Source organism: Oncorhynchus mykiss, chromosome 14 (assembly GCF_057628025.1).
Source record: "Oncorhynchus mykiss isolate SJ-2025 chromosome 14, ASM5762802v1, whole genome shotgun sequence".
NCBI classification, from domain to species: Eukaryota; Metazoa; Chordata; class Actinopteri; order Salmoniformes; family Salmonidae; genus Oncorhynchus; species Oncorhynchus mykiss.
Window position 1 is genome coordinate 18,622,744 of NC_143035.1, and position 18,937 is coordinate 18,641,680.

Genomic DNA, 18,937 nt, shown 5'->3' on the forward strand with positions numbered 1-18,937 from the left:
ATAGATCTGAATGAATGAAATATTCTTAAATACTTTTTTCTTTACATAGTTGAATGTGCTGACAACAAAATCACACAAATGATCAATGGAAATCTAATTTATCAACCCATGGAGGTCTGGATTTGGAGTCACACTCAAAATTAAAGTGGAAAACCACACTACAGGCTGATCCAACTTTGATGTAATGTCCTGGAAAAACAAGTCAAAATGAGGCTCAGTAGTGTGTGTGGCCTCCACGTGCCTGTATGACCTCCCTACAATGCCTGGGCATGCTCCTGATGAGGTGGCGGATGGTCTCCTGAGGGATCTCCTCCCAGACCTGGACTAAAGCATCCGCCAACTCCTGGACAGTCTGTGGTGCAACGTGGAGTTGGTGGATGGAGCGAGACATGATGTCACAGATGTGCTCAATTGGATTCAGGTCTGGGGAACGGGCGGGCCAGTCCATAGCATCAATGCCTTCCTCTTGCAGGAACTGCTGACACACTCCAGCCACATGAGGTCTAGCATTGTCTTGCATTAGGAGGAACCCAGTGCCAACCACACCAGCATATGGTCTCACAAGGGGTCTGAGGATCTCATCTCGGTACCTAATGGCAGTCAGGCTACCTCTGGCGAGCACATGGAGGGCTGTGCGGCCCCCCAAAGAAATGCCACCCCACACCATGACTGACCCACCGCCAAACCGGTCATGCTGGAGGATGTTGCAGGCAGCAGAATGTTCTCCACAGCGTTTCCAGACTCTGTCACATCTGTCACGTGCTCAGTGTGAACCTGCTTTCATCTGTGAAGAGCACAGGGCGCCAGTGGCGAATTTGCCAGTCTTGGTGTTCTCTGGCAAATTCCAAACGTCCTGCACGGTGTTGGGCTGTAAGCACAACCCCCACCTGTGGACGTCGGGCCCTCATACCACCCTCATGGAGTCTGTTTCTGACTGTTTGAGCAGACACATGCACATTTGTGGCCTGCTGGAGGTCATTTTGCAGGGCTCTGGCAGTGCTCCTTCTGCTCCTCCTTGCACAAAGGCGGAGGTAGCGGTCCTGCTGCTGGGTTGTTGCCCTCCTACGGCCTCCTCCACATCTCCTGATGTACTGGCCTGTCTCCTGGTAGCGCCTCCATGCTCTGGACACTACGCTGAGAGACACAGCAAACCTTCTTGCCTCAGCTCGCATTGATGTGCCATCCTGGATGAGCTGCACTACCTGAGCCACTTGTGTGGGTTGTAGACTTAGTCTCATGCTACCACTGGAGTGAAAGCACCGCCAGCATTCAAAAGTGACCAAAACATCAGCCAGGAAGCATAGGAACTGAGAAGTGGTCTGTGGTCCCCACCTGCAGAACCACTCTTTTATTGGGGGTGTCTTGCTAATTGCCTATAATTTCCACCTGTTGTCTATTCCATTTGCACAACAGCATGTGAAATTTATTGTCAATCAGTGTTGCTTCCTAAGTGGACAGTTTGATTTCACAAAAGTGTGATCGACTTGGAGTTACATTGTGTTGTTTAAGTGTTCCCTTTATTTTTTTGAGATGTATGTATGTATGTATGTATGTATGTATGTATGTATGTGCTCTTAGGCCTACAGCTCGATGGTGGTTATACAAGGATACTATACAAAGCCTACTAATGATAACTACATTACTTATTATTATAATCATAATTGTAGCAACAATAAGGAGATCAAAAAAAGGGAGGGTATAGGAGTGAGAGCTGCGTGCGTATTACTCCCCACTAGTCAAAATTGTAGCCTGTTGCACCAGAGTTCATGTATATGGCCTGCAGAGAAGGACTGGTGGAAGAAAGGGTCACCCTCGCACCACCCCACCCCTGGCCTGTATGCTCCCAGGCCTGCAGGAAGTGAGCTGTGCACTGGAATGTTGGCCAGAGTACGCACGGTGTAGCTAGAGACAGGCACACACACACACACCCTCTCACACACTCACTCACTCACTCAAACACCAGCAGGAGGGTGCAACTATGAGCGGAGTGAAATGCTGCGATTGATCAGAACTTTTCCCAACTGGATGTACTCGTCTAGGTGGTTGTAGACTGAGGAAAGACTTTGAGAGAGAGAGAGAGGATATACATACCAGATGACAGACCTCTGGCAGGTATGAGTTCATTGAGCTTTTCTTAACTTCCAGGCACGAGGCGTGAGTCTGTGAGACATGTTTTCCCTAGGAGGACCAGCACACAGTAGCACAATGGTAGGTTGTAGCTGAAATTATGACTTTTCTCCAGCAAGGGAGCTGGTGGGTTCAATGATTAGAGTATATGAAAGATGTCAGGGATGCAAGGCATGTTTTTAAAAATTATTTGGTTATTGTTAGCCTCCAGATCAGCTCAGCAGAGAGATTTGTTGGGTTGAGGTTATACATCCGTTTGGCAACTGAACTAACACTACATTTAACTTTTGTGCTTTTGAATTTGTGGGGAAAGTTATGAAAGGAGTAGACACTAGGCATGATTTGATATTTTGAGATGCACTCCACTCAATGTGTACCCAAAATGGATGCACTCCACCCTATTTCAGCGTCATTGAAGCATCAAGTTATATTTCGGGAAGTAAAATGTATGAGTCATTAGTCACAAGTCACTTGTGAATTCTTTGCCTGGATGTCGGCTTCTATTTACAGTTCAGGAAAGCCACCATGTGCCCGAACGGCATGTTTTGTGTTTGTGTTGGATGGGCGAGAAGGCATCAGACACTCTGCACTCTTTCGATGCCCTCTAACCATCTTGACTGTCTGTTTAGCCTTTGGTCGGTTGGAGTTGGTTGGAGACCTTAAACTATTAGTTTCCCGGTCATGTTTTCATTGACTTTGATTATAGTGGTCGACAGATTTAGATTTTTCAACGCAGATACCGATTTATTGGAGGACCAAAAAAAGCCGATACCGATTAATCTGCCAATTTATTTTTATTTGTAATAATGACAATTACAACAATACTGAATGAACACTTATTTTAACTTAATATAATACATCAAAATCAATTTAGCCTCAAGGGTATCCTAGTGGTTAGTGTTCTACTAGTAACCGAAACGTTGCAAGTTCAAATCCCTGAGCTGACAAGGTACAAATCTGTCGCTCTGCCCCTGAACAGGCAGTTAACCCACTGTTCCTAGGCCGTCATTGAAAATAAGAATTTGTTCTTAACTGACTTGCCTAGTTAAATAAAGGTAAAAATAAATAAATAATGAAAGATGTTCAATTTGGTTTAAATAATACAAAAACAAAGTGTTGGAGAAGAAAATAAAAGTGCAATATATGCCATATGAAAAAGCTGACGTTTAAGTTCCTTACGCAGAACATGAGAACATACAAAAGCTGGTGGTTCCTTTTAACATGAGTCTTCAATATTCCCAGGTAAGAGGTTTTAGATTGTAGGAATTATAGGACCATTTCTCTCTATACCATTTGTATTTCATTAACCTTTTGACTATTGGATGTTCTTATAGGCACTTTAGTATTGCCAGTGTAACACTATAGCTTCCGTCCCTCTCCTCGCTCCTCCCTGGGCTCGAACCAGCAACACAACGACAACAGCCACCCTCGAAGCAGCATTACCCATGCAGAGCAAGGGGAACAACCACTCCAAGTCTCAGAGCGAGTGACGCACCCCGCTACCTAGCTAGCAATTTCACATCGGTTACATCAGCCTAATCTTGGGAGTTGATAGGCTTGAAGTCATAAACAGCTGCTGGCAAACACACAAAAGTGCTGTTTGAATGAATGCTTACGAGCCTGCTGGTGCCTACCATCGCTCAGTCAGACTGCTCTATCAAATCATAGACTTAGTTATAACATAACACACAGAAATACGAGCCTGAGGTCATTAATATGGTCGAATCCGGAAACTATCATCTCGAAAACAAGACGTTTATTCTTTAAGTGAAATACGGAACTGTTACGTATTTTATCTAACGGGTGGCATCCATAAGTCTAAATATTCCTGTTACATTGCACAACCTTCAATGTTATGTCATAATTACATAAAATTCTGGCAAATTAGGCTGCTCAAACTGTTACATATACACGGACTCTGCGTGCAATGAACGCAAGAGAAGTGACACAATTTCACCTGGTTAATATTGCCTGCTAACCTAGATTTCTTTAAGCTAAATATGCAGGTCTAAAAATATATACTTCTGTGTATTGATTTTAAGGAAGGCATCGATGTTTATGGTTAGGTACACATTGGAGCAACGATGCGCACCACATCGATTATATACAACGCAGGACAAGCTAGATAAACTAGTAATATCATCAACCATGTGTAGTTAACTAGTGATTATGATTGATTGTTTTTTACAAGATAAGTTTAATGCTAGCTAGCAACTTACCTTGGCTTACTGCATTCGCGTAACAGGCAGTCTCCTGTATCCAGTATCCTGAAAATAAGAATGTGTTCTTAACTTCTTGGTGACTGGGCAGTGTTTCCACATCCGGATGAAATGCATGCCCAAATTCAACTGCCTGCTACTCCTCCCCAGAAGATAAGATATGCATATTATTAGTAGCTTTGGATAGAAAACACTGAAGTTTCTAAAACTGTTTGAATCATGTCTGTGAGTATAACAGAACTTATTTAGCAGGCGAAACCCCGAGGACAAACCATTCAGATTTTTTTTTGAGGTCACTCTCTTTTCAATGGGTTTTCATTGGGAATCCAGATTTCTAAGGGACCTTCTTGCAGTTCCTATCGCTTCCACTGGATGTCAACAGTCTTTAGAAATTGGTTGCGGTTTTTCCTTTGTGTAATGAAGAAGTATGGCCATCTTGAACGAGGGTCACTTGAAGTGTACTGTTAAAAAAATACCTAAAGTAGTTTGAAATGTTTTGGCAAAGTTTACAGGTAACTTTTGAGATATTTTGTAGTCACGTTGCGCAAGTTGGAACCGGTGTTTTTCTGGATCAAACGCGCCAAATAAATGCACATTTTGGATATATATCGACGGAATTAATCGAACAAAAGGACATATTGGAGTGCCAACAAAAGAAGCTCGTCAAAGGTAAGGCATGAATTATATTTTTATTTCTGTGTTATGTGTCGCGCCTGCAGGGTTGAAATAGGCTTTCTCTCTTTGTTTACGGAGGTACTATCCTCAGATAATAGCTTCGTTTGCTTTCGCCAAAAATCCTTTTTGAAATGTGACATGTGGGCTGGATTCACAACAAGTGTAGCTTTAATTTGCTATCTTGCATGTGTGTTTTAAGGAAAGTTAGATTTTTATAGTAATTTATTTGAATTTAGCACTCTGCATTGTCCCTGGCTTTTGGCCAGGTGGGACGCTAGCATCCCACATATCCCAGTGAGGTTAACTGACTTGCCTAGTTAAATATAGCTTAAATATATGTAAAAATAAATAAAAATCGACGTCCAAAACTACAAACTTCCCGTTGTTATGAAAACTTGAAATCGGCCCTAATTAATCGGCCATTCCGATTAATCGGTCGACCTCTATTTGATTACCCCTGAGGCACTCTCTCTGCCCACCTTCTTGCGGCTTCACCACCACCAAGCAGCAAAAGTCTTGCATAACCAGGGGATTAATCTTTGTTAAAAATGCAAGTCGAACTTGTAACCTTTACTGTTTCCATCTTCTGATTTACATTCCCAAACCCTAAACATATACCATTGTTATGACTCGTCTGGACAGGTGGGGTGAAGTTGTAGTGAGATTGACGCCTAAAAAAGGCCCACATGTGGAAGTCAACCCCCCTTCCCCCTACACTCTCTCTACGTACATAACCTTATTAGCTCATATATTGTGGCATTTGCAGAAAGGACACTATGAAATGGTGTGTTGGAGTACTTATGGAAAGGAATGTAAATAGAAGGGCATGGTTGAGCACGCTATTTGGTGGTCTCCCAGCTAAGAGGGCATAAGCTGCAGCTGAGGCAGTCTCATCACCAGTCAAGTCAAACAGTCATGATTGGCATTAACCCCACACAGCTTAACACACTCGACATATTGTAGTAGTCCTGCACATCAATCCTTCTTGAAGAACACGCTTAGATGAAATCTTTTTAAAACCATTCTCGTCAGTCATCAAATGTAACCTTGAAATGCTATAATTTAGGACTAATGGGAACAAACAGGATTGTGAAAGAAACATTGATAGGGTCAAACATGTGTAACAGTATTTATTCAGTCCTGCCCCTTGGCCCAACCTGGGCTTAAACCAGGGACCCCCTGAACAGATCAACTGCCTCCCATGAAGCATCGTTACCTATTGCTTCACAAAAGCCACAGGGGTAACAACAACTTAAAGGTCTCAGACCGATTGACATCATAGAGTTGAAACTCTACAAGCGTGCACCACTAACTAGCTAGCCATTTTACTCTGGTTACACTCACCCCTTTTGCACTTATTTTCTGCAGCAACCACAATACAGAGCCCAACCGAGTGATTCTGGTCCAGAGCATCAATGTAACACTGTTGCTTCCATCCCTCTCCTCGCCCCAACTTGGGCTTGAATCAGGGACCCTCTGAACACATCATCAACAGTCACCCTTGAAGCATCGTTACCTATCACTCCACAAAAGCCATGGCCGTACATAGCAAAGAACACAACTACTTTGAGGTCTCAGACAGATTTTGAAACACTTTTAGCACACACCGCTAACTAGCTAGTTATTTCATACAGTTCACAATTGGAAGAAAAAACTTGAGTGGCAACTGCAGCATTTATATAAACAAAAACGTCATGACATTATAAATCCATGTACACGGTGTGTGGTTAAAATTGGTAAAAAACACATTTCTTTCCACAGGCTCATGGGGTGAGACAGGGATGCAGCTTGAGCCCCACCCTCTTCAACATGTATATCATCGAATTGGCACTACAACAGTCTGCAGCACCCAGCTTCACCCTACGGGAATCTGAAGTCAAATGTCTACTGTTTGCTGATGATCTGGTGCTTCTGTCCCCAACTGAGGGCAGCCTACAGCAGCACCTAGATCTTCTGCACAGATTCTGTCAGACCTGGGCCCTAATTGTAAATCTCAGTAAGACAAAAATGGTGTTCAAAAAAAGGTCCAGTTGCTAGGACCACAAATACAAATTCCACCTAGACACTGTTGCCCTAAAGCACATAACTATACCTACCTTGGCCTAAACATCAACGCCACAGGTAACGTTTACAATGCTGTGAAAGATCTGAGAGACACCTTCTACGCCATCAAAAGGAACATGAAATTCAACATACCAATTAGTATCTGGTTAAAATTACTTAAATCGGTTATAGAACCCATTGCCCGTTATGGTTATGAGGTCTGGGGTCCGCTCACCAACCAATAATTCACTAAATGGGACAAACACCAAATTGAGACTCTGCAAAGATATCCTCAGTGTCCCTAGTAAAACACCAAATAATTATTGTTGAAAAGAGCTGTTAAATTCTACAACCACCTAAAAGGAAGCGATTCCCAAACCTTCCATAACAAAGCCATCACCTTCAGAGAGTCCCCTAAGCAAGCTGGTCCTGGGGCTCTGTTCACAAACAGAGCCCCAGGACAGCAACACAATTAGACCCAACCAAATAACAAGAAAATAAAAAGATAATTACTTGACACATTGGGAAAAATTTACAAAAAAAACTGAGCAAACTAGAAAGCTATTTGGCCCTAAACAGAGTACACATGCCTGCCACTGTCTGACCCAAAATGAAAGAAAACGGACTATATACAGACTGAGTGAGTATAGCCTTGTCATTGAGAGACCGACATAGGTAGACCTGACTCAAGAGAAGACAATGTGCACAATGCCCACAATGAGGTGGAAAGTGAGCTGCACTTCCTAACCCCCTGCCAAATGTATGACTATATTAGAGACGCATATTTCCCTCAGATTACGCAGACACATTAACTCCCATATCTACTGGGTGAAATACCACAGTGTGCCATCACAGCAGTAAAAATTGTAACCTGTTGCCACAAGAAAAGGGCAACCAGGGAAGAACAACACCATTGTAAATACAACCCATATTTGTTTATTTGCACATTGCTACAACACTATATATACACTGCTCAAAAAACATAAAGGGAAAACTTAAACAGCACAATGTAACTCCAAGTCAATCACACTTCTGTGAAATCAAACTGTCCATTTAGGAAGCAACACTGACAATACATTTCACATGCTGTTGTGCAAATGGAATAGACAACAGGTGGAAATTATAGGCAATTAGCAAGACACCCCCAATAAAGGAGTGGTTCTGCAGGTGGGGACCACAGACCACTTCTCAGTTCCTATGCTTCCTGGCTGATGTTTTGGTCACTTCTGAATGCTGGAGGTGCTTTCACTCTAGTGGTAGCATGAGACGGAGTCTACAACCCACACAAGTGGCTCAGGTAGTGCAGCTCATCCAGGATGGCACATCAATGCGAGCTGTGGCAAGAAGGTTTGCTGTGTCTGTCAGCGTAGTGCCCAGAGCATGGAGGCGCTACCAGGAGACAGGCCAGTACATCAGGAGATGTGGAGGAGGCCGTAGGAGGGCAACAACCCAGCAGCAGGACCGCTACCTCCGCCTTTGTGCAAGGAGGAGCACTGCCAGAGCCCTGCAAAATGACCTCCAGCAGGCCACAAATGTGCATGTGTCTGCTCAAGCGGTCAGAAACAGACTCCATGAGGGTGATGAGGGCCTGACGTCCACAGGTGGGGGTTGTGCTTACAGCCCAACACCGTGCAGGACGTTTGGCATTTGCCAGAGAACACCAAGATTGGCAAATTCGCCACTGGCGCCCTGCCCTGTGCTCTTCACAGATGAAAGCAGGTTTGCACTGAGCACGTGACCGATGTGACAGAGTCTGGAAACGCCGTGGAGAACGTTCTGCTGCCTGCAACATCCTCTAGCATGACCGGTTTGGCGGTGGGTCAGTCATGGTGTGGGGTGGCATTTCTTTGGGGGGGGCCGCACAGCCCTCCATGCGCTCGCCAGAGGTAGCCTGACTGCCATTAGGTACCGAGATGAGATCCTCAGACCCCTTGTGAGACCATATGCTGGTGCTGTTGGCCCTGGGTTCCTCCTAATGCAAGACAATGCTAGACCTCATGTGGCTGGAGTGTGTCAGCAGTTCCTGCAAGAGGAAGGCATTGATGCTATGGACCGTCCGTTCCCCAGACCTGAATCCAATTGAGCACATTTGGGACATCACGTCTCGCTCCATCCACCAACGTCATGTTGCACCACAGACTGTCCAGGAGTTGGCGGATGCTTTAGTCCAGGTCTGGGAGGAGATCCCTCAGGAGACCATCCGCCACCTCATCAGGAGCATGCCCAGGCATTTGAGTGTGACTCCAAATCCAGACCTCCATGGGTTGATAAATTTGATTTCCATTGATAATTTTTGTGACTTTGTCAGCACATTCAACTATGTAAAGAAAAAAGTATTTAATAAGAATATTTCATTCATTCAGATCTAGGATGTGTTATTTTAGTGTTCACTTTATTTTTTTGAGCAGTCTATCTATATATAATATGACATTTGAAATGACTTTATTCTTTTTGAACTTTTGAGTAATGTTTACTGTTAATTTTGTCCTTTTTCACTTTTGTTTATTATCTATTTCACTTGCTTTGGCAATGGAAACATGTTTCCCTGGGATAGCAGTTTAAGGCCTTCCCCAAACTGTTGCCTCAAACTTGGATACACAGAATCGTCTAGAATGTCTTTGTATGTTGTAGAGTTAAGATGTCCCTTCACTGGAACTAAGGGACTTAGCCCAATCCATGAATAACAGCTCCAGATCATTATTCCTCCTCCACCAAACTTTACAGTTGGCTCTATGCATTAGGGCAGGCTGCGTTCTCCTGGCATCTGCCAAACCCACATTTTTTCGTTCGGACTGCCAGATGGTGAAACGTGATTCAACATTCCAGAGAACGCATTTATGTTGCTCCAGAGTTAAATGGTGGAACGCTTTACACCACTCCAGCCGATGCTTGGCATTGCGCATGGTGATCTTAGGCTTGTGTGCGGCTCCCGAAGAACAGTTCTTGTGCTGATGTTGCTTCCAGAGTGTTGCAACCAAGGACTGACGATTGGGGTCCCATTCTTTGAGCTTGTGTGGCCTACCACTTCACAGCTGTTCCGTTGTTGCTCCTAGATGTTTCTTTTTCACAATAACAGCACTTACACATGACCGCAGCTCTAGCTTGGCAGATATTTGACAAACTTGTTGGAAAAGTGGCATCCTATGATGGGACCAAGTGGAAAGTCACTGTGCTCTTCAGTACGGGCCATTCTACTGCCAATGTTTGTCTATTTTTTATTTTTTTATTTTTTTTAATTTTTTACCTTAACTAGGCAAGTCAGTTAAGAACAAATTCTTATTTTCAATGATGGCCTAGGAACAGTGGGTTAACGGCCTGTTCAGGGGCAGAACAACAGATTTGTCAGCTCGGGGGTTTGAACTTGCAACCTTCCAGTTTCTAGTCCAACGCTCTAACCACTAAGCTTCCCTGCCTATGTTTGTCTATCGTTTGAACAGGAATAACAGAAATTCCAGATTGAATCCCACCGATGCCAAGCAAAATGTATTAAAAGTAGTTTTCCCTAAACTCTTCTTTTTTTTCTCTGTCATTTGTTCTCTCACCAGTTTTGGGAAGCGTTCTGCAGGGAGCCTGAGACGTGGATGTGAGTGCATCGTTCTGGAACCTTCGGAGATGATTGTGGTGAGTCCCGCCAGCGTTGCCAACTTTACCACAGTGACGCCACATCAGGCAACAGCACACCGCTTCATACACTAATGTACTGGGACGGGGGTTTATAAAGGCGACGTAGGGCTTATGGGGACGTGACTTAGCAACGACCTAACATGTTTAATGAGGACTTTTACACCCCATCTAATTTAGATGATGCGCCCACAATGTAAGTTTTATATTTAATTTTTGTTGCGGCGTAATATCAACTACAAGTAATGCTAGTGCTTCTGTTGACATGGCTTCAGCTATAGTATGTGCAGCAGTTTTCTTGTTCACTGCTCACGCACATACTTATATGTGATGAATATATATATGTGTCGCAGTAATTTCCAGTTATTTTTCACTCTTCAGTCGAAGGCTACAGTCTGTGATGTAACGTTTGACCCACTTGACACAGACCTTTTATAAAAAGCGATGTTGAAAACCAATCGATCCAGCTTTACCAGGACATAAAAGTAGAGGCACAATGCAATCTGCGGTCGAACAGTAGGTCTTGGAAGTGTGCTAGATCTTTAAAGATATGAAAGCCCACCCGTTATTTTCTCTCTGACGTGTGCAGGCACACACCACACATAATCATGCGCACACACATAATCGAGCACACACACAGACTACAATTTGACACCAATTGAATCACACACACGTCTCCTATTGCTCCGTTTGAACGGAGCAGTCATACTTAACCTATGTGTTAACCAGCATCTCCCATACAGCATGGTTGCAACTAAGATATATTCTTAGTAATCAGTGTCCTATGGATTTCTATGATAATATTCATATAGGTGGTGCCTTTTTGTTAAATGTATCTCCAACATCTAAGCTCCAGCTCTTCTAATAGCCTTCTCTCTGTCCTGCTGTTGATCATTACCCCTTCCTGGCATGGTCCTCGGCTATTATGGGCGCAACAAGCTCCCTAGAATTACTGGGAGAATGGCGTTGGAGTGCTATGATACCGAGGCACCAGCGGCTCTCACACGCAAACCGAACCGATACTCGTACGCACGCACACACTCAAACCAAATCAATACACACATACACAAACTGATACACATCACATGCACTTACTCTTGCTATTTCTCCTCTGTCATACACAACTGTCATCCACCACAGCTCCCCTGCTGTTGCCATAGCAGCAGTTGGTATGGCAGAGGGAGGCAGAGAGATTTGATGTGTAATCCCAAAGGCTAAGTGCTATGAAATGTGAAACCGCAGTAAAGAAGCTGGCAATGGAGGACAGTGTGCCAACTGTAAAGGCCTTAAATGTGTTATTCTAACACCAGGCATATGTCACCAGGCTGCTGCACACGACTGTTAAGTATCAAGTTGTAAAATGCTTTTTGTGATCAGAGAAAATATGTTTTGCTGCATTATTTTGTACATGTCTTTCTGTCTTCCAATAGCCCATGCCTCATGAAAGTAGCTTTCTTTCTCCTCAAGCACAAGTTGTATTCATCATTTACCAGGCCAGTTTTGCCAGTATCCCTTATGTGCCATTTCACGGGGCTGTGACTCTGGAAGGTGCTAGACAGCCAGAGCAGAGCCAGGGAGACAGTGTGATCGGGAGGGAGGGAGGGCAGCAGCTGACGGACGCCGAGTGGGGGGGGGGGGGGGTGTACTTGGCGGGGGTCCGGCTGACACTGACTGGCTGACACTGACTGACTGGTTGACGCTGGCTGGCTGGTTGCCACTGACACGCTGGCTGATGCTGGCTGGCTGATGCTGGCTGGCTGACGCTGGCTGACGCTGGCTGACTGACTGGCTAGCTGACGCTGGCTGGATGGCTGACGCTAGCTGGATGGCTGACGCTGGCTGGATGGCTGACGCTGGCTGGATGGCTGACACTGGCTGGATGGCTGACACTGGCTGGATGGCTGACACTGGCTGGATGGCTGACACTGGCTGGATGGCTGATATGGACTGGCTGGATGGCTGATATGAACTGGCTGGATGGCTGATATGGACGGACTGGCTGGCTGGCTGATATGGACTGGCTGGCTGATATGGACTGGCTGGCTGGCTGATATGGACTGGCTGGCTGGCTGATATGGACTGGCTGGCTGGCTGATATGGACTGGCTGGCTGGCTGATATGGACTGGCTGGCTGGCTGATACGGACTGACTGGCTGGCTGGCTGGCTGATACGGACTGACTGGCTGATACGGACAGACTGGCTGGCTGGCTGGCCGATACGGACTGACGGGCTGGCTGGCTGGCCGATACGGACTGACGGGCTGGCTGGCTGGCCGATACGGACTGACGGGCTGGCTGGCTGGCCGATACGGACTGACGGGCTGGCTGGCTGGCCGATACGGACTGACGGGCTGGCTGGCTGGCCGATACGGACTGACGGGCTGGCTGATACGCTGGCTGGCTGGCTGGCTGACACGCACTGACTGGCTGGCTGGCTGGCTGACACGCACTGACTGGCTGGCTGGCTGGCTGACACGCACTGACTGGCTGGCTGGCTGGCTGACACGCACTGACTGGCTGGCTGGCTGGCTGACACGCACTGACTGGCTGGCTGGCTGGCTGACACGCACTGACTGGCTGGCTGGCTGGCTGACACGCACTGACTGGCTGGCTGGCTGGCTGGCTGGCTGACACGCACTGACTGGCTGGCTGGCTGGCTGGCTGACACGCACTGACTGACTGGCTGGCTGGCTGGCTGACACGCACTGACTGGCTGGCTGACACGTACTGACTGGCTGGCTGACACGTACTGACTGGCTGGCTGACACGCACTGACTGGCTGGCTGGCTGACACGCACTGACTGGCTGGCTGAGACGCACTGACTGGCTGGCTGAGACGCACTGACTGGCTGGCTGACACGCACTGACTGGCTGGCTGACACGCACTGACTGGCTGGCTGACACGCACTGACTGGCTGGCTGACACGCACTGACTGGCTGGCTGACACGCACTGACTGGCTGGCTGACACGCACTGGCTGGCTGGCTGACTAACACTGGCTGGCTGACCCTGACTGAAACTTACTGACACTTGCTGACACTGACTTGACTGGCTGGCTGACACTGACTGACTGGCTAACGCTGGCTGACACTGGCTGGCTGACACTGGCTGGCTGACACTGGCTGGCTGACGCTGACTGGCTGACGCTGACTGACTGGCTGACTGGCTGGCTGACTGGATGGCTGACTGGCTGACTGACTGGCTGGCTGACACTGACTGGCGGGCTGACACTGACTGGCTGGCTGACTGGATGACACTTACTGATACGCTGGCAATGACTGGCTGGCTGGCGCTGACTGGCTGGCTGGCGCTGACTGGCTGGCTGGCGCTGACTGGCTGGCTGGCGCTGACTGGCTGGCTGACGCTGGCTGACGCTGACTGGCTGACGCTGACTGGCTGACGCTGGCTGGCTGACGCTGGCTGGCTGACTGGCTGGCTGACGCTGGCTGGCTGACTGGCTGGCTGACGCTGGCTGGTTGGCTGACACTGACTGGCTGGCTGACTGGATGACACTTACTGACTGGCTGGCTGACGCTAGCTGGCTGAAGCTGACTGGCTGGCTGACGCTGGCTGGCTGACGCTGACTGGCTGGCTGACGCTGGCTGGCTGACGCTGGCTGGCTGGCTGGCGCTGACTGGCTGGCTGGCGCTGGCTGGCGCTGACTGGCTGGCGCTGACTGGCTGGCTGGCGCTGACTGGCTGGCTGACGCTGGCTGACTTGCTGACTGGCTGATGCTGACTTGCTGACTGGCTGACTTGCTGACTGGCTGACGCTGGCTGACGCTGACTGGCTTACGCTGGCTGGCTTACGCTGGCTGGCTGACGCTGGCTGGCTGACGCTGGCTGGCTGACGCTGGCTGACAATGACTGGCTGGCTGGCTGGCTGGCTGGCTGAGACTGATAGTGGTTGACTGACGCTGGCTGACGTTGAGACTGATAGTGGTTGACTGATGCTGGCTGACGCTGAGACTGATACTGGTTGACTGATACTGGTTGGCTGAGACTGATACTGGTTGACTGATACTGGTTGGCTGAGACTGAGACTGATACTGGTTGGCTGAGACTGAGACTGATACTGGTTGGCTGAGACTGATACTGGTTGGCTGAGACTGATACTGGTTGGCTGAGACTGATACTGGTTGGCTGAGACTGATACTGGTTGGCTGAGACTGATACTGGTTGACTGAGACTGATACTGGTTGGCTGAGACTGAGACTGAGACTGGTTGGCTGAGACTGAGACTGATACTGGTTGGCTGAGACTGAGACTGATACTGGTTGGCTGAGACTGAGACTGAAACTGGTTGGCTGAGACTGAGACTGATACTGGTTGGCTGAGACTGAGACTGGTTGGCTGACTGGCACTGACTGGCACTGACTGGCTGACTGGCACTGACTGGCTGACTGCCACTGAATGAGATTGAGTCAATCTGAATCACATCAGGGCAAGGTATCTCTCTCTGTTTATTTTCTCTCTCCCCCTCCATCCCTCTTGATCTATTCCTCTGTTTGTCTTCTTTCGTTCACACCCTTCCCTTGCTCATTCTTTCTGTACCTCTCTCTCGCTCTCACACATATCCTTCTCTCTTTTTCCCCCTTCTCCTGGAGTTGTGAAAGCTCCCGTTGATGTCGGAGAGGAGTGTTGAGGCGCAGCCCACAAACGTTGCTATTTTTACGCAGTGAGAGGGGAGGGAGGGGGCAAGGAAAAGAAGAGCCAGTCACTCCTTTCCTCCTTCCCTGTTTCCCCAGGTGGACTATATGGAGGAAAATGAGGAGTACTTCCAGAGGCAAGCATCACATCGTCAGTCCCGCCGCAGGTTTCGCAAGATCAACCAGAAAGGCGAGCGGCAGACCATCATCGACACAGTGGACCCGTACCCCACCGGCAAGCCACCCATAGTCAGGGGATATCACACGGTGAGTCACGTTTAGCTACCCGGCTCGTCCTCTGTCTTAGTTAGCAACTAGGGTGTTGTGTGTTGCTGGACACGCATGTGGCGCGAAGATGGCGCGTCCAGTTTGTGTAGTTTGAGTTTCTGTGTTGGCTAAACTTAGTCCTTGCCTTAGCTGGTTAGACGCTAACTTGTGTAACCTACTAGTTTGTACCTTGTAACCTACTAGTTTGTACCTTGTAGCATACTAGTATGTACCTTGTAGCCTACTAGTTAGTACCTTATCGCCTGGTCTCTGTAGCCTACTAGTTAGTACCTTATAGCCTGGTCGCTGTAGCCTACTAATTAGTACCTTATAGCCTGGTCTCTGTAGCCTACTAGTTAGTACCTTATAGCCTGGTCGCTGTAGCCTACTAGTTAGTACCTTATAGCCTGGTCTCTGTAGCCTACTAGTTAGTACCTTATAGCCTGGTCTCTGTAGCCTACTAGTTAGTACCTTATAGCCTGGTCTCTGTAGCCTACTAGTTAGTACCTTATAGCCTGGTCTCTGTAGCCTACTAGTTAGTACCTTATAGCCTGGTCGGTGTAGCCTACTAGTTAGTACCTTATAGCCTGGTCGGTGTAGCCTACTAGTTAGTTCCTTATAGCCTAGTCTCTGTAGCCTACTAGTTAGTACCTTATAGCCTGGTCGGTGTACACCCTTGTTACTGCTTTGCTGAGGTCTGTAGTTAGTTATGTTGTTGTCAATGTATTGTGTTTGCTGTAGGCTTGCTGTGCCTTGTTTCACCCTGGTATTGTAATTCTACCCTCCTGGCTACCTGTTCTCAAAACGCATCTTTCCATGCTGTGCACCTTTTTGCTGTAGGCCACCTTATATACCTTTTATCTGCACCCTCACCGTTAGACCTTATAAAGGCTGTAACCTCCTGGGTCGTCATCTTTAGACCCTTTCTCTCTACAACTTGTGTCCCTTTGCAACACCCCCTTTACCCTATACCCATTCCCTTTACTCAATGTGCATGTCTCCTTCACGCCATAACCCCAAGTGCATATTTACTGTGTCCCTTATTGTTCAAGTCTGTGTCAGTGTTTGTTATTTTACGCTGTCTGTCAGGGTGGTTGTCTGTCAGGGTGGTTGTTATTCTACGCTGTCTGTCAGGGTGGTTGTCTGTCAGGGTGGTTGTCTGTCAGGGTGGTTGTCTGTCAGGGTGGTTGTCTGTCAGGGTGGTTGTTATTCTACGCTGTCGGTCAGGGTGGTTGTCTGTCAGGGTGGTTGTTATTCTACGCTGTCTGTCAGGGTGGTTGTTATTCTGCGCTGTCTGTCAGGGTGGTTGTCTGTCAGGGTGGTTGTCTGTCAGGGTGGTTGTTATTCTACGCTGTCGGTCAGGGTGGTTGTCTGTCAGGGTGGTTGTTATTCTACGCTGTCTGTCAGGGTGGTTGTTATTCTACGCTGTCTGTCAGGGTGGTTGTCTGTCAGGGTGGTTGTTATTCTATGCTGTCGGTCAGGATGGTTGTTATTCTACGCTGTCGGTCAGGGTGGTTGTCTGTCAGGGTGGTTGTTATTCTACGCTGTCTGTCAGGGTGGTTGTTATTCAACGCTGTCTGTCAGGGTGGTTGTCTGTCAGGGTGGTTGTTATTCTACGCTGTCGGTCAGGGTGGTTGTTATTCTATGCTGTCGGTCAGGGTGGTTGTCTGTCAGGGTGGTTGTTATTCTATGCTGTCGGTCAGGGTGGTTGTCTGTCAGGTTGGTTGTTATTCTACGCTGTCTGTCAGGGTGGTTGTCTGTCAGGGTGGTTGTTATTCTACGCTGTCTGTCAGGGTGGTTGTCTGTCAGGGTGGTTGTTATTCTATGCTGTCGGTCAGGGTGGTTGTCTGTCAGGTTGGTTGTTATTCTACGCTGTCTGTCAGGGTGGTTGTCTGTCAGGGTGGTTGTTATTCTACGCTGTCTGTCAGGGTGGCTGTTAGTCTACGCTGTCTGTCAGGGTGGGTGTTATTCTATGCTGTCTGTCAGGGTGTTTGTCTGTCAGGGTGGTTGTTATTCTATGCTGTCTGTCAGGGTGGTTGTTATTCTATGCTGTATGTCAGGGTGGTTGTTATTCTACGCTGTCTGTCAGGGTGGTTGTTATTCTACGCTGTCGGTCAGGGTGGTTGTTATTCTATGCTGTCTGTCAGGGCGGTTGTCTGTCAGGGTTGGTGTTATTCTACGCTGTCTGTCAGGGTGGTTGTCTGTCAGGGTGGTTGTTATTCTACGATGTCTGTCAGGGTGGGTGTTATTCTACGCTGTCGGTCAGGGTGGGTGTTATTCTACGCTGTCTGTCATGGTGGGTGTTATTCTATGCTGTCTGTCAGGGTGGTTGTCTGTCAGGGTGGTTGTCTGTCAGTGTGGTTGTCTGTCAGGGTGGGTGTTATTCTACACTGTCTGTCAGGGTGGGTGTTATTCTACGCCGTCTGTCAGGTTGGCTGTGATTCTACGCAGTATAGCTCAAGGAGTTCCCTGCATGTAGTTGAAGGGACACACTGTATTGAGTCACCCACCAGGAGTTGATGTGGATGGTTATTGTAGAACCAGTTAGTTTCTCCAGGGAAATCAGCAAGAGGAGGACTGGAAAGGAGGGAAGAGAGTGAAGGGAGAAAAGAGCAGTCAATGTGGAAAACGGAACAGGGGCTCTTTTCATCATGTGGTCCCATAGCTGCCCACCCCCCACATTCTAAAAGGGCAGCATGTGTGGAGACGGAGAGTCTCTTATTTTCCAATGGAACAGTCCACTGAGGTGGCCACAGCAGTGCCTGAGAGGGGTCCTAAAGTGTGCCCTTCTCATGGAAACCCATATTAACTACAATGAAGTGTTCACTTAGAAAACATTAGGAACACCTGCTCTTTCCTTGACAGACTGACCAGGTGAAAGCTATGATCCCTTATTGATGTCACTTGTTACAACCACAAGGATTTTTAAGCCTTGAGACATGGATTGTGTGTCATTCAAAGGGTGAATGGGCAAGACTAAATATTTAAAGTGCCTGTTGAACGGGGTATGGTAGTAGTTGCCAGGCTCACCGATTTGTGTCAAGAACTGGAAAGCTGCTGGTCGACAGTTTCCCATCTGTATCAAAAATAATCCAGGACATCCAGCCAACTTGACACAACTGTGGGAAGCATTGGAGTCGACATGAGCCAGCATCCCTGTGGAAAGCTTTGGACACCTTGTAGAGTCCATGCCCCAACGAATTGAGGCTGTTCTGAAAAGGGGGTGCAACTCAATATCAGGTGGTGTGGTGTGGACTCTACAAGGTAAGGTGTTCTTAATGTTTTTTGCACTCTGTATATACATAACAAGTATGTGAACGCACCCCATATTGCTATT

General features: G+C 47.4%; 1 protein-coding gene across 45 annotated transcripts in view; it reads left to right on the top strand.

Annotated features, from left to right (window-relative positions):
* Positions 1–18,937, top strand: part of rapgef2b (Rap guanine nucleotide exchange factor 2b) — a 153,556-nt gene that overhangs the window by 62,210 nt on the left and 72,409 nt on the right. For 35 of the 45 annotated variants that reach the window (XM_036943069.2, XM_090198489.1, XM_090198491.1 and 32 more), the window contains exons 5-6: positions 10,610–10,685; positions 15,433–15,600. In XM_036943069.2, coding sequence (XP_036798964.1) covers positions 10,610–10,685; positions 15,433–15,600 — 244 coding nt within the window. Of the gene's footprint in view, positions 1–1,865; positions 5,016–10,609; positions 10,686–15,432; positions 15,601–18,937 lie in introns of those variants that run through there. The other 10 variants (XM_036943073.2, XM_090198498.1, XM_090198501.1 and 7 more) reach the window with 2 other exon arrangements.